We start from the raw sequence: 14,431 nt of genomic DNA on the forward strand, positions 1-14,431 counted from the left end.
GTTACAATTACTGTTCCTTACATCATTATTAGCAAAGGGAATGTAAGTGTGTGTTCTAAAAGATCTCTGGAGCTTTGTGGGTGGAATTCCATACATGCTTTTAGGCTGAACACTTAGTAAACAGGACATAGATTAATTCCTGCATGGATAGAACCAAGCTAGAAAGCCAGAAACTGAAAAGAAAAAGAAAAAAAACCACAAGCTTGTCTAAAGCAGCCACCACACACACACACACCTCCCCCACCCCCTCCAGTGACTACTACAAGTCATCTTTAAAATACTCTCAAAGCTTTACTAGAGCTTTGTTTAACCTTTAGTTAAAATGGCTGCTAAAGACAAGGAGCTTCCTATTACAGACAGCCCTTGGTGCAGGCTCCACTCTATATCCAGAATAGGTAAAATTGCACAGGGGATGATAAAGCCAGTATGGGGTAAATTAGTGACCCTGCGTAGTAAGTCCCACTGATATGAATGTCCAGAATAAAAATTATTTGTAAAGCGGCAATGCAAGTGTCTCATGAGGAAAAGACCCTCTTATTTAAAAAGACTAGGCACATGCACACACACCTGACAATATCAGTCTCACTTTCATAAAACAAGATTCTATACACAACTTTTAAAAGTCCCACGCCACCCACAATTAGACAGTGACACACAGCACATGCTGCATGTCTCAACTATCCAGATCTGGCATTGGAGACACAAGGCAATACTTTGGGGGGGCAGAGGGGGCTTTCAAACAGTTATCAAATAGGAAGATTGAGAGAGAGGTGTTGAGGAAAGAATAGGTTGGCCTCGAAAATTCATTGTTTTCCAGTAATCTGGTCAACGTGCAGTAAAGTTAGCTCAAGGAGTTATTCAACAGGGATCTATAAAATAAATGTGGTTCATTTTCAGATAAAAGGACTATCTGAAATAAGTTCTGTGGATTTTAGCAGCAAGACCCAGTACGAAAACTCAACACTGCAACTTCTGAAGCTTATTGTAAATGTCTTGGGGTTTTGCCACATCAGACAGATAGCTGGACCTTTGAACTAAGACTAGAAAACTTGCTGAAGCAGATTTGAGGTCAGAAGAAGCCACATTCTCCAATGAAAGGACTGCTGGAGCAGCAGGTGGCACTACTGTGCTCCAGAAGTTGTTAAATTAAAGCACTTGTTCAGGCAGGGAGATGCTAGACTTAACATGGGACTGAAGGAGTAAAAGGGAAGATTCAGGGGTCTCTTCCTGAAGAGGATCAGTTGCTAGAATCACACCTTCAGCGATCTTTGTAGTTAAATGTCAGATTTAATTTCTATAGCCAACCCATAACAAAGACAAAACTAGCCACACCAAGATTTTAAAGCAATGCAGGCAAAGAAAAATATTCAGCAACATCATTGTTACCTGGGACATGAATTCATAGGCCACCGTTTCGTGGTTTTCAAAACCAATTTCTCCAGCAGCCAGTGCTCCTTGGAGAAAAAGCCGCAGAGGCAGCTCTGCCAATTCTGCTTTGATTAAAGCACTGATGGTCTGATGTGCAAAAGAGAAGATCTTCTGGCATTTCTTTTCCCATTTGTCATCCTAAAGAAATACGGTTAAGTCAAAGCTTGGACTAAGCTATCGCAACAGCAAGAAGAGTAAGATTCAGGAGAAGAAAGTAATCAAAACATGTTCATCATTACTCTTATTCTCTTCCTCTCTCAACTGATCTCACTCAGCTTTGCACACTAATTAAGAAAGCAGAATGTTTAATCACGTTAGAGCAGGTTACCACACAAAATCTGTTTGCACTACTGTATCCTGGTGTAGAATTCTCAATGGTATTTCACAGAAAACCTTCCATTTATGACAGTTCAAAAGTAGCACTAAATATCACCTTCCCCACCATATTTTGGAGCTTGACTTTCAGAAATGTATACCCACTTTTGAGGCACAGTTACCATGTTTATGCTTAATGCTCACAAGCAAGTCAGCCCAACTACAAATCAGTGAACGTGCACATGATGTAAAGAAAAGAGTTGTGAACAGGGGTCATTATAAAATATAATCTTAAATTACATAAAGATTTTGATGCTCACCCTGAAAATATTTTGATGAGAAATATTCTAACATTTCCAGTACCAACCAACAACATCATACAAAGTGTGGAACAAACATTTTACTGCAACAAAGAGGTCTTTGGATGAAGTGAGATTGCTAGTTTTCAAGGGGCCAGAGTGGAGTAAACTCTGTACATACTTGAAAAAAATTCTGCAAGTTAGTAACTACCACATTATAATTAATCTGAGAGAAGGAATTATTTGCTTTCAAAAGGGCTAACATTTTTAAAGATAGTTTATTTTAACTGTATGCACTTTTAGAGCTGCAGGTATCTAGCCTGATTTTAAGTAGCAATTTCATTGCAGTCACCTGAAGTATGCTCCCTTAATCATTTGCTGCATGATATCAGGGCATTAAAGTCAGCCACTTCCAGTCTTAGAACATAATCTAGAACAGGGGTGGGCAAACTTTTTGGACCAAGGGCCACATTGGCATTGCAAAACTGTTTGGTGGGCCAGGTAGGCAAGGCCGTGCCTCCCCAAACAGCCTGGTCCTTGCCCCCTGTCCCCTCCCCACTTCCTGCCCCCTGACTGCCCCCCTCAGAACCATCGTTCCATCCAACCACCCCTGCTCTTTATTCCCTGACTGCCCCCTCCTGGGACCCCTGCCCCTAACTGCCCCCCGGGACCCCACCCCCTATCCAACCCCCCTCTGTGTCCTGTCCCCTGACTGCCCTGAGCCCAGACAGCCCCCTCCCCCCCCCCCCCCCCCACCGGACTCCCATGCCTATCCAACCTCCCTGTCCCCTGACATCTATCCACACACTGCCCCCCGGGACCCCCCCCAACCTCCCTATCCTCTGACTGCCCTGACCCCTATCCACACCGCCAACCCTGACAGCCCCTCCGCGGGATTCCCACACCTATCCAACCCCCCCCCTCTATTCCCAGACCGCCTCCCCCCAAAACCTCCGCTCCATCCAACCACCCCCTGCTCTCCATCCACTGACTGCCCCTTGGGGTCCCCTGCCCCTTATCCAAACCCCTCCATCCCCCCCTTACCATACTGCTCAGAGCAGTAGGAGCTCGCAGCCGCGCGGCCCAGCCATGCTGCCCGGCAGGCCAGAGCGCTGGCAGTGCGGCGCTCTGCGGCTCCGGGGGAGGGGCCGGGAGCTAGCCTCCCTGGCCGGAAGCTCAGGGGCCGGTCAGGACAGGCCCGCGGGCCATAGTTTGCCCACCTCTGATCTAGAACTATCCAAGTTTACATCCAATTTTTGTTTCATAAAATTTTGGACTAACAATTTCTTAGCTAGGAAACTGAGTGGATAAAACAAACTTTTATTTCACTTGGCTGCCTAAGAAATTGATTTGCTTTCTTATTTAATATCTGATTTGAGAAGATAAAGAAATCAGATTTTAAAACCCTGTATCAAATTTTGAACTACACAGTAAATTTTAGACAAACAGAAAAGATTTTTAGGAGAATAGGACTAGAAGCAAGTACACAAAATGTGCGTAACTCACCACTTTGGAATTCTCCTTGTAGCGAAAGGCAAGCTGGTATGCAGCAAAAATCAAGGGTGCCAGTGTGAAACGAATACGTTGGTTTCCACCTGCGCCAAAGTGTTTCCGGGCAGTGTTTAAAATCTAAAATGAAAGGACTAAAATTATTTTCATAAGCCTAGAGATATTTTCACATTTGCCTTTTGGACCATATAGTGGCTTATGCCTTTTGGACCATATAGTGGCTTATGCCTTTTGGACCATATAGTGGCTTATGCCTTTTGGACCATATAGTGGCTTATGCCTTTTGGACCATATAGTGGCTTATGCCTTTTGGACCATATAGTGGCTTATGCCTTTTGGAATTAGGGAATTTTCAGTGAATGAATACAAAGCTGGCTTTAGACCTCTCACATCAAATCTACTAATTAATACCGCAAAGGTCCATTGAAAAAGATTCCAGAGAGCAATTTAAAACGTTGTTAAAAAAAACACTGTGAAAGTGCTTGCACAAGTGCACTTGTGCATAGCCCCTTCTGACAAAGCTGTTGACTGGAAGGAGTATTAAAAGTTGAGAACCTAAGGTTGAGAGCATGTTTTAAGCACAACATATGCACAGGGTGAAAGAGTGGGATCAGAGAACAGCTTGCATATTTATAGAGAAAGCAGTTTTTCCAATGCATATTGAGATTCACCTTCAAGTTACTTCTTGTTTGTCGTTTTTGTATAGAACTCCAATCCTAAACATCTGTAGATTACTTTCCATTTCTGCAAGTGCTGATAATTGCTTAACATTTAAATATTCCCACAGCCACACCACTAAACATAGTTGTCATTTTAAGTCTCAGAAGGTGACCCAGAAACGGGTACTGAGTTGTGCAGGATCATTCTGTGGTGGTGTCTTCACTGCAACAGAGACTAGTAATTCAAGCTAGCAGAGAGGCCACCCTGCAAAACCCTCAGCACAGAGCGATTGGATAAGCAGCTAATGAGCTATGTCCTGTAGCTATATCCCGACTGCGTTACTAATTCAAGCATCAGCAGCACTTGAGCTTTAATCCACACACAAACTGGCCAGCTAGTTAAGGTTAAAGCACCACTAAACTCTATCTTAATTGTGTGTGAGAGTGTGGTGACAGGAGTCAGGTTAAGGACAACATTTGAGTTATACCTTGAGCTAACACTGTAGTGAAGACAAACACGAACTTGGTATTAATCTATTACCAAGAATAGGAGGACTATTCTTAAAAGGCAATATTTTATTTAACAACTACAAAAATTAGCTTATTCCTTTTGTTACCCTTTTTGTTTGTGTTATATTTCTGATACACTCAAGGCATTGATCCATTGAATGGTTCAATGAATGGCTCATTGAATGCTTCTTGAAGTGAGGAGAAAGGTTTCAGAATGTGAGCTTCAAAGGGACCCTCCCTGTGAGGAGGGAGGGTCCTAGAGCCTGGGCTCCAGCCCAAACCCAAATGTCTACACCACAGTTAAACAGCTCCTTAGCCCAAGTCCAAATCAGCTGGCCCAGGCCAGCTGCAGGTGTTTAATTGCGGTGTAGACATACCCATAATCTCTTTGTGTGACTCAGCACAGTGTGACCCTCCTCACACTGTGACCAGCAGAAAAAACAAACATACTGTCATAAGAAAAAACGGTTCTGGCTCAAGATTGTCTGGTGTCAAGTCAATACGTTTCATTTTACCTGGTCAGGGAGAATACTGGAAGTATGGAGCAAAGTTAGCCAGAGGATAGAAAATTTAAATACAACCTGATAGGTTACAGGTGAGTTTGGTTAAGACTAGTCACCCCGATAAGCCACATAGAATAGGCAAAAACTTAGCTTGACTGGCTGAAGTGTATTCCTCAGATCTGCATTTTATTTAACATTTAAGGACACAATTATGTCTATATTTATAGTAGACACCTATCCCATATAGATTTGGCAATACTGCATGTTGCCTATGACTAGATAGCACAAGGGGATACATTCTCTGACTGCCTCTATGTTCACATATACCCAGCATACACTGACACATGCGAGACGGTGCACAGATAATGTTTCTTCAATTTCAAACAAGACTGAAGGCCACTTCAGACTACTTGGCCCATATGATAGAAATTTTAACAGCTGTAACCACTCTTGGACTTCTGCAGCACCAAGTTTTACACAAGAGTCAACCTGTGTATAGGGAAGTCTAAGTGCTCTCCACCCTAATCAGTATTATTAACAAACTAAGATCTAAAAATGAGTTCCTTTGCTTACATTAAAATGTACCTTATAAACAAATGATAGTCTAAGTTATTACCACAGGTGGCATGCTGAAGAGCATGGAATGCATGTGGAAGTGTTAAAACCATACCAGATACTGTTGATCAGGGTCATCTGAATGTAGAAGATGAATAAATCTTCCCACAAGGCTCTGCTCATCAGCAAAGTCCTCAGGGTCAGGGTCTTCGGCAGGCTGATCTGGTTGGTCCTGGATCAGTGTTGATACCAGATTCATAATTGCATCAACCTGTAAGGAAGGCAACAAAACATATCCAATCAGGCTTAGAGTGGTATCAAACATGTAATAAACCACAAACCCAACCAAGCCCATTCATTAGATCCTACCAGCACAAACAAGAGTTACTGATCAGGAACACACAAACTCTTTACATTACTATTTTAAAAAGCAATTCACAACACCCAAAGCACACTGGGAAAAGAGACTTCATTATTATTTTAAAGATTCTTTAGTTTATCCTGTTCTGAAGGGTGACCCTCATAATACGACAGCACCCACTCTGCATGAACTGTAGATTTCATCTCTTCAAGTGTGTGTAAGGTACTTTTTTAAAAACTTGTTTAAATACCTTAGATTAAAACAAAACAATCAATGGTAAATTTGCTTTTAGCTAGAGACTTGACGTAGTCCCTGCCGCACTTAACTTACACTCATTAATTAGCCAGTTTCCTCTGATCACATCTTGGAGGTTTAGGCACAGTGGACCAGGGAGATGAGTGAAAACAACCTAGATAATTTTGGAGGGGGAGTGTAACTCTACCAAGTATGGTAAAGAAAATCATATGCGAATTATGCTGCGGTTAGACTGTGGTTTTGAGACACACACACCCTCACCACCCACATGAAGTCAATTAGTGTTGGTTTCCAAGACTTCACACAGACAGAAAACACACTAAAGTTTGCGATAGTTAATATTTAGCTGTAGCTTTTCATACCTGTTCTTGGGAGACAATTACTGTATTATAATCCAGTACATTGCTAAGCACGTAACAACTCATACTCTTTCTGGACTCATAGTCAAAGTACTCAAAGAGCGGATGGAAGTGCTTTAGTTTCAGAACTGTCAGGATATTGTTGTAGGTATCAACCGGGATCTTTAAAAGTCGTGTTAGCTCTTTCGAAACAGCACTGCTTGTTGCAATGCTAGAATATAAGTAGACAGTAAAAAAAAAAAAAAAAAAAAATTAGAAATCTCATATGTTTACTGATATTTAAAAAAAAATAGTGAAAGCTAAAGGCGGAAATAAGAGTTTCACAACAATGTACACCTCTACCCAGATATAACGTTGTCCTCGGGAGCCAAAAAAAATCTTGCCACGTTATAGGTGAAACCACGTTATATCAAACTTGCTTTGATCCGCCGGAGTGCGCAGCCCCACCCCCCCCAGAGCACTGCTTTACCGCGTTATATCCGAATTCGTGTTATATCGGGTTGTGTTATATCGGGGTAGAGGTGTAATTTCACCGTTCAACATGTGTGTTCAACCACTTGCCTGTAGTGGGATAGAAAAATCCCTCTACACAGGCAATCTTTGATGGCAATTACGGTGGAAGTTAAGGCACAAATCCTGCCTCCAGCATGCATCCCAAGTTGCAGGGCTACACACTAGGAGTTGACCTCCCAGACCAGAGTGGTAGCAGAACTGCATTACAGCTACCATTCCAACTGGAGGACCAGAACAGCCGTGCCTATGCTATCCCACCTCTCCTTCCCCTTTATGAGGAGGAGTGGCCAGTGCACAATTAGATCACTGTGAAACTGTACAAAGGGAGGCCCCAAGGTAGCGAGCTCAGCTGCATACAAGTCACGTGAACCTGTGTAGAGACTCTCCAAACCCTGCCCCCACCTCACAGAGTGGAATCGATTCCACTGTAGCAAGATCCTCTGTGCCTGAATGTGCGGAACAGGGTTTGCCCATAAATTGCCTATTTACTGGCAGGAGAGAAGGGACCACAGAAGTAGTATCTATTAGATACCTGAACACCATGAACTGAGCTAACCTAGTAGAAGCATCCTGTTGAATTTAGTACGAGTCATAGGTAAAAGGGAATATAAGAATCCAAGTCTGTGTAATTTTTAGAGATTAAAAAATGGGTTGACTTTACTTTAATACTATACAGTGTGAAGTGTTTCCTCAACTCTTCCTAGAGTTGCATTTGTTGATTTTTCTTCAGAAACCAAAAGGAAACTTTGAAGATCATACCATAGCTATTTCAGGAATAATCTAGTATTCCTACAATATAACTTGAATGCTGTCCACCCCCAAGGGATGTCTTATAAAAGATCTGTGTACCTAGAACAAAGGTTAGCACCAATAAACAACCTAATTTATTCAGGGTCTCTTCACTGTTTGGTCTTCGTTAGTAATTTCAGGGTATGTCTACACTGCATTTAGACACCCAGGGCTGGCCTGTACCAGCTGACTCGGGCTAAGGGGCTGTTGAATTGCGATGTTATCGTTCTGGCTCGGGCTGAAACCCAGGCTCTGAGACCCCACACAGTGGAAGGATCCCAGAGCCCAGGCTCCAGCCCAAGCCCTAACACCCACACTGCAATTCAACAGCCCTTAGTCTAAGCCCCACGAGCTAAAGTCAGCTGGCACAAGCCAGCCACCAGTGTCTAACCACAGTGTAGACATACCCTGAGAGACCAAATCATTATCACCTGTGAAGACTGATGTCATCATTAACCCTTTGAACACTGCATTTTACAGTCTAGCAAACAAATGAATACTTAAGATAACATGTCAATCTCCTCTTTTTTTGGCTGACAGTAGGGGTTTGGAGGGTGTTATTAAAAAAAGCCAAACTAAATACAGTTGCTCCCAGAGAAAGTACAGAAAAATTTCATATGTCACAAGAAAATTAGTGTTCACTTACTGCTCCAGATTAAGTTTATTAAAAATTTCCACAGTTGTCTCTAACACTTTATCAACGTAGTCAACACGATCTGGATAGCATTTCATAGCTAGGTTAATAAGCGATACTTGCAATGACACCACGTCCTCTGAAGGCATATCTTGTCTAGACTGAAATTTGAGACAGCATAAGTTAAATTTGAGAGAAATGTCTAGTTTTTTGTTAAAGACCAGATTTGCATCTTGTATTCAGAACACACCTGTATAACAGTGGCCACCTGCTGTGAAAAGATGTCAAAAAGCTTAATATCTGCTGGGATCCCTGGTCCATCTTCACGGTGAGCAAATAAAGCTAACCTGTGAACAGAGAAAGGAAAAAAAGCTCATTCAGGTTAGATTCTTCTTACTTTAGGGAGACAAAGCATTAAATACACACAAAGAAAAGAGGAATTAAGTCATGTACATAGACCCAATGTATTAATACCTACTGGACATGAGTAGGAAGTTCGAGGGAGAGGTCAGAAGGCATAGCCGTCTTCATAAAAGTAAACCACTAGCACAACCTGGGAAATACTAGCCCCAAGAAAAGAGATTGAGAATGAATGGTGACAAATAACAGGGAGAAAGGAAAAAATAAAATAAAGGAGGAGAACGGGAGGCCTCAGTATGTTTTTGAATTCATGCTCCTAAACATGGGGCATACATCCTGCACCTCTGCAGCAGAGGACAGTCAGACAATGGTCATATTCTGATGCACCCACAACTATTTCATGCTATTTGCTGACAAAACATTATTTACTTAATCTCTGTACTGGTCTCAAGAGAAAGATGTATTTGGAGATAAATATTGACAGCTGTCTGTACACATGAAAAAAAAAAAAATCAGATCAGCAAGTCCAGGACTTTCACTGCTTGTGCAGGGCAAAACGTGAAGCATGATTATGGTTGGAAGCATTGATGATCAATTTCTTTCCATGTTATGGAGAGAATGCACATCTGCTGAGAATGCAAGCAAGACAAGAGGGGATGTTTCAGTTCTGTATGTCATGTAATTTGCTAGAATTATGCCCAGTAGTTAAAACTGTAAGAGAAACCATTCATGCTCACAGCATGTTTCAATATTTAAAGTTACAAGGGAAACAGGATGTGTTGGGGGGGAAAAAACATTTCAAAAGAACAGGAAGCCAGTAACGTTTGCTCTGCTGTGTGACAACAATACATAGACTTTGCCAAACTCCAAGCAATGCCACTTAATTATTGTCTAACCACTGTGCCATAGGTGTTCTTCCAGTGCCTCACTAAAAGGAGTGGGGAGGGGAGGGGAAGAACACCCTGACTGAATATGCAGGGAATCAACTTTAAACCAGTTACTCATCTGCAATACTTGTGACATCTGGAACAGGATTTCAATCAAAGTTTGCTCAGACTTATTACAGAAGAGGCAGGTGAGAAAGGTCAGTCTGCCATGCTCTGTTTCCCAACCAGGGGAGAGAGAAGGGCCTCAATGATTTAGTTTAGAGGCTGCAAGGCTCCATAAGCCAGGATCAACCCATCCTCACACTTCGCACAGCTGCAAGTGCATGTTTGCAGAGGAGCAGGCAGCCCCCTGAAAGCCAAAACACCTTCCTTTCCTGCTTCTGCAGTGGCGTCAAGGCAACTGGCCATGACAGTAGAACATATGTCAAGCACTGCAGAATCAGAGTAGAAAAACAGTATCCTGGCCAGCAGCAAAACAGAAGACAGAATTTCTGCACACTGTGGACAGAAATAGTCATAAGTTAAGGACCCCAACACTACAAACCATTTCTGGGAAGACTCCCTGAACAGAGGGTTCTGATAAGTGTGGTGGGTTAGATCTTCAGGATGTTTTCCTCCCCACAAGCCAATCCTGCTACCTCCTACTAAGCTCCTTGTAATAAAAAGTAACAGCCCAACCATGGATACGACCTATGAAACCAAGCTGCATGCCTATCCCCACACACAGCTAAGCCATATTTGATTCGGACATGAGGCTACATACCATAGATATTACTATGGTCTCCATACTAGACTGTTTGTAGTATTTCATGAATATGTTGGGTGGTTATAAAATTCTTTTGTTCAGCTGGAATCCAAGATGCAGAACCTAAATATCAAATTTTACTCAACACAAATGAAGCCATGGTAATCTCAGTCATCTCTGCTGTTCACTTTGGAAGCTTAGCCCTTTTAGTATTTAGGTGTTTCTCTGTTAATGTAATAAGGTAGAATGTGTACATTTGTTTATATTGGAAAAACAAAAGGAGATCTTTGTTTTGACATGGCTGCACAGAGATAGCGATTTGACTCTCCAACTGCACTTCCCATTCTCATTGACACTTTATACACACACACCCACCCCCACCCACCCACCCAGCTCCACTCCTGGCCACGGCCCCATCTCCAGCTGTGGCCCCAGCCTTGGCCCCCTTACTCCTGTCTGGGGGAGGGAGGGCAGACAGGAGATGGGGGGGTCACTAGGTAAAACGTTTGGGGAGCACTGCTATAAGGACAGAAATATAGGCCAAAACATTTTCTTTGGTTTATTCAGGTATTTATAATTCAAATAAAATTAACTGTTGCAATTTAAATTTTTTTAAAACAGATACCAAGAGATAAAAAGCAGCTTTTTTGGGAACAGGAGTAAAGCTCTGCTGGTAAACTATGAAATTAAGAACAAAATACTTTTACCTCCTCAAACTAATTCCTCCTCACAACATTGGAGACATGCAAAATGCTGCATATTTTGTAAATACAAATAGATGCTTGGATCTCACAGACGCTCAAACAAGAGATTGCATAATAGATAGTTTCTGATATGCAGCCACCTCTGATGTGGCTGCTGCTTTGTTTCATGACTCCACATCAGAGCTCTTAATTATTGTGACTAAGTTCATTCATTCATTTCCTGGAGATGGCCAGAAAAATCCATCAACCAGAATTCACAAGTCACAAATTCTCCAGGATAGAAAATGCAAAGTTCAAAAAAGAGCACACACAATTAGTTCTTTAAATACTATATCTACGATGAAGGAAATTAATATGAAAGCAACATAAGGTAAGCACATGCTTATCTAGTAATATGAAATCATTCAAGACCAGCTATTCATGGATTTTAATTAAAACTGAAATTTGGAAGATACAGAAATAATGACGTTAAAATCAAACAATAGGAGAAATCCAAGAAACAAAAAACTAATAGATCCTCAGCTGTTTGTGCTCAAGCTACTTAGTCAATATTTATTCCAGCTAAATCCTTCCTCATACTCACCTGTCAATTAAAGCGATGATAATGTTTTTCACATTCACATTTTGGTGTAATTCCGCACAGGCTCGGAGAAAAGGGTTAAGGGTCTGGAGATGAAATTCGTCTGGGAAAACCTAAAATTCACATCAAGAATTACCAAGCTTCATAACAATATACACCTTTAGTTACTCATCTCTCTGGAGAAGTAACATGATAAAATTGCTACTAATGTAAAGAAAATAGCTGCAGGATAACTGCACTTCACACTATGCAAGAGAAGTGTCACTTGGTGTCACTTCAGGGCAACAGGCAAAATACAAAGCAGAAGTGGATTGGGCATGAAACGAAGCAGATGAGGACTGCAGTGTCTCACAGCACACAAGCAAAGCTGTTACCATCAATCATTTGTAATGCAGACACGCCTGTCTTGAAGAACTTACAAACTTCCATAACGGAAAACGCAGGGGAGAGGAAATGGGATACACTAGCTGCAGCTTAGAGAGTCACACCTCTAGCTTTCCCCACAAGCTGAGTCAGTCATCAAAGCATTGTGCTAGTACCAGGAGACAAAGGCCAGCATATGGGAACTGGGCTCAAGCCAGTACATGATAGTCCCAGAACCCCAAACAAAAACTGCTCCATCACCTATGAGAAAGGAGTGACAGCAGCTATGGTCCTATTAAGAATAAGAAGGGACTGGGATGAGGAAAATTAAGTGGCCTAATGCTCAAGAAGCAACATGCAGATTTACCCAGTGGACCAAGACGAACATTTTGACAGCTATTACAAAAAGTATATAAAAAAAGTACTTCTTCCCAGTGTCAATTATATAAGCCAATAAACAAAAACCTAAGGAAATTCAGTAGTCAGTTAAAAAAAAAAAAAAAAAAAAAAAAAACTGAACACAGGTCAACTGCTTAGCCCCCAGCCCTCCACCTCCCACAAAAAACAGACCCACCACACTACAATACACCACAATTTTAAACATTGTCACCCCGACCATCAAATGAAGCTACTTCTGCTCCTTTCTGCAGCTTACCTGAATAATACATTCCATGAGATACTCCTGAGCTAGAGCATCCCTGCAGTTTACTACTTGCTCCAATATTCCAGGCAAAACAATCTGTAGAGGGAAGGAAGATGCTGCAATATTTGTTTCCTGATTGACTTCCTCAATCTATACAAATCCTGAATCAAATTTTTAAAGTCTTATAAATTTTCAGTCTGCCTACGCATGTACAAACTTTGGCATTTTACAGCACTAATCAGTCTCTCTCACTAGGTATCAACATATAAATCACGATTATACACTGACACTAAAATAGTAATGAGAAGAATTTAATGTCCATTCTTACTGAAAACATAAAAATGAAATTTTTCTAATAGAGGCACATGCACATGCTCACTCTCTCTCACCCACCTCACTCACTGGACAGATTACGAACGGGTATGTCCATTTATATAAATCTCTCCCACTTTAATTAAATGTAATTGTCTTCAGTGGCATTTGCCATGGCTTACAAAGTATTTCTCATCTATTACTTTAGACTGTCCAGATAACTCAGGGGACATTCCAGATTTTTGGATCATCTGGATTCACTAGTATTGACACTGGGGGGGGGAAGGGGGACGAGGTCTATTATTTTGAACAGGAATGTAGTCAATTTCTTGAATGCTTTGAAAGGTATCATTTCGTCCATCTTTTTGGCTCCTTTCCCTGTACCCATGCATTGCATGTATGCATATAAAGGGAACTAGTACACAGACTGGGGGACTGGGAGGCAGGACCTCAAAGTTCAATGGCCAGTTCTGTCACCAACTGTGTAATCTTGTGCATATCACTTTGTCTGGTTGCACTTCTTATTAACCTACCTCCTGGACCATTATGAGATTTCATTAATGTTCTGAGAGCTTCAAATAAACAAACAGTGCTACAAAAACACCAAATACATTGACTTTTGTGACACAAATAACTTTCATAGACAATGGAACTCTCAAGTCATGTTTTATTCATCTGGTAAATATGGATACAGTTAAGTGTTAGATGAAAAATCTCACCTGTTTGTATCTCTCCACATTAACGCCTTCCAACTGACTAAGGCGAACCAAGTTTGTTCCCACTAGGATTCTCAGTTCCTGCCTTTCCCGCTCCCTCTTTTCTCTATCTCGACTGTGTCCTTGGTGTTGCATTCGCACCCAGAGTTTGTTCATCTCAGCAAAGTTCAGCAACACAAAATCCATGGAATCACTGATGTCGCCAGTGGTTTCTTCACTGAAATAAGGTCAGTGGTTAAAAATAAGAAGGGTATGGCTTCTATCATAGAAGAGTGTGTGTGTGTGTGTGTACGCATTTTGTCTTTTTAAAACAAAAGATGCATGTTCCACCGTCCCCTTGAAAGGGGAAAGAACTTTCCACCATGAACTTTAAGTGAGATCAAGAGGAATTTTAGTTTTAGGAGAATGTGACAAAAGAAGTCTACAACCAAT

The 14,431-nt window shown here is 41.5% G+C and overlaps 1 protein-coding gene across 1 annotated transcript in view; it reads right to left on the reverse strand.

The window, feature by feature from the left end:
• VPS35 (VPS35 retromer complex component) overlaps positions 1-14,431 on the reverse strand; it is a 39,351-nt gene that overhangs the window by 4,158 nt on the left and 20,762 nt on the right. Inside the window, exons 6-14 of the mRNA XM_054048806.1 lie at positions 14,003-14,216; positions 12,984-13,067; positions 11,969-12,078; positions 8,940-9,036; positions 8,702-8,850; positions 6,757-6,964; positions 5,894-6,049; positions 3,549-3,671; positions 1,387-1,566 (exon numbers count right to left, since the gene is read on the reverse strand). Coding sequence (XP_053904781.1) covers positions 1,387-1,566; positions 3,549-3,671; positions 5,894-6,049; positions 6,757-6,964; positions 8,702-8,850; positions 8,940-9,036; positions 11,969-12,078; positions 12,984-13,067; positions 14,003-14,216 — 1,321 coding nt within the window. The remainder of the gene's footprint in view (positions 1-1,386; positions 1,567-3,548; positions 3,672-5,893; positions 6,050-6,756; positions 6,965-8,701; positions 8,851-8,939; positions 9,037-11,968; positions 12,079-12,983; positions 13,068-14,002; positions 14,217-14,431) is intronic.

Source organism: Malaclemys terrapin, chromosome 14 (assembly GCF_027887155.1).
Source record: "Malaclemys terrapin pileata isolate rMalTer1 chromosome 14, rMalTer1.hap1, whole genome shotgun sequence".
In the NCBI taxonomy this organism is placed as follows: Eukaryota; Metazoa; Chordata; order Testudines; family Emydidae; genus Malaclemys; species Malaclemys terrapin.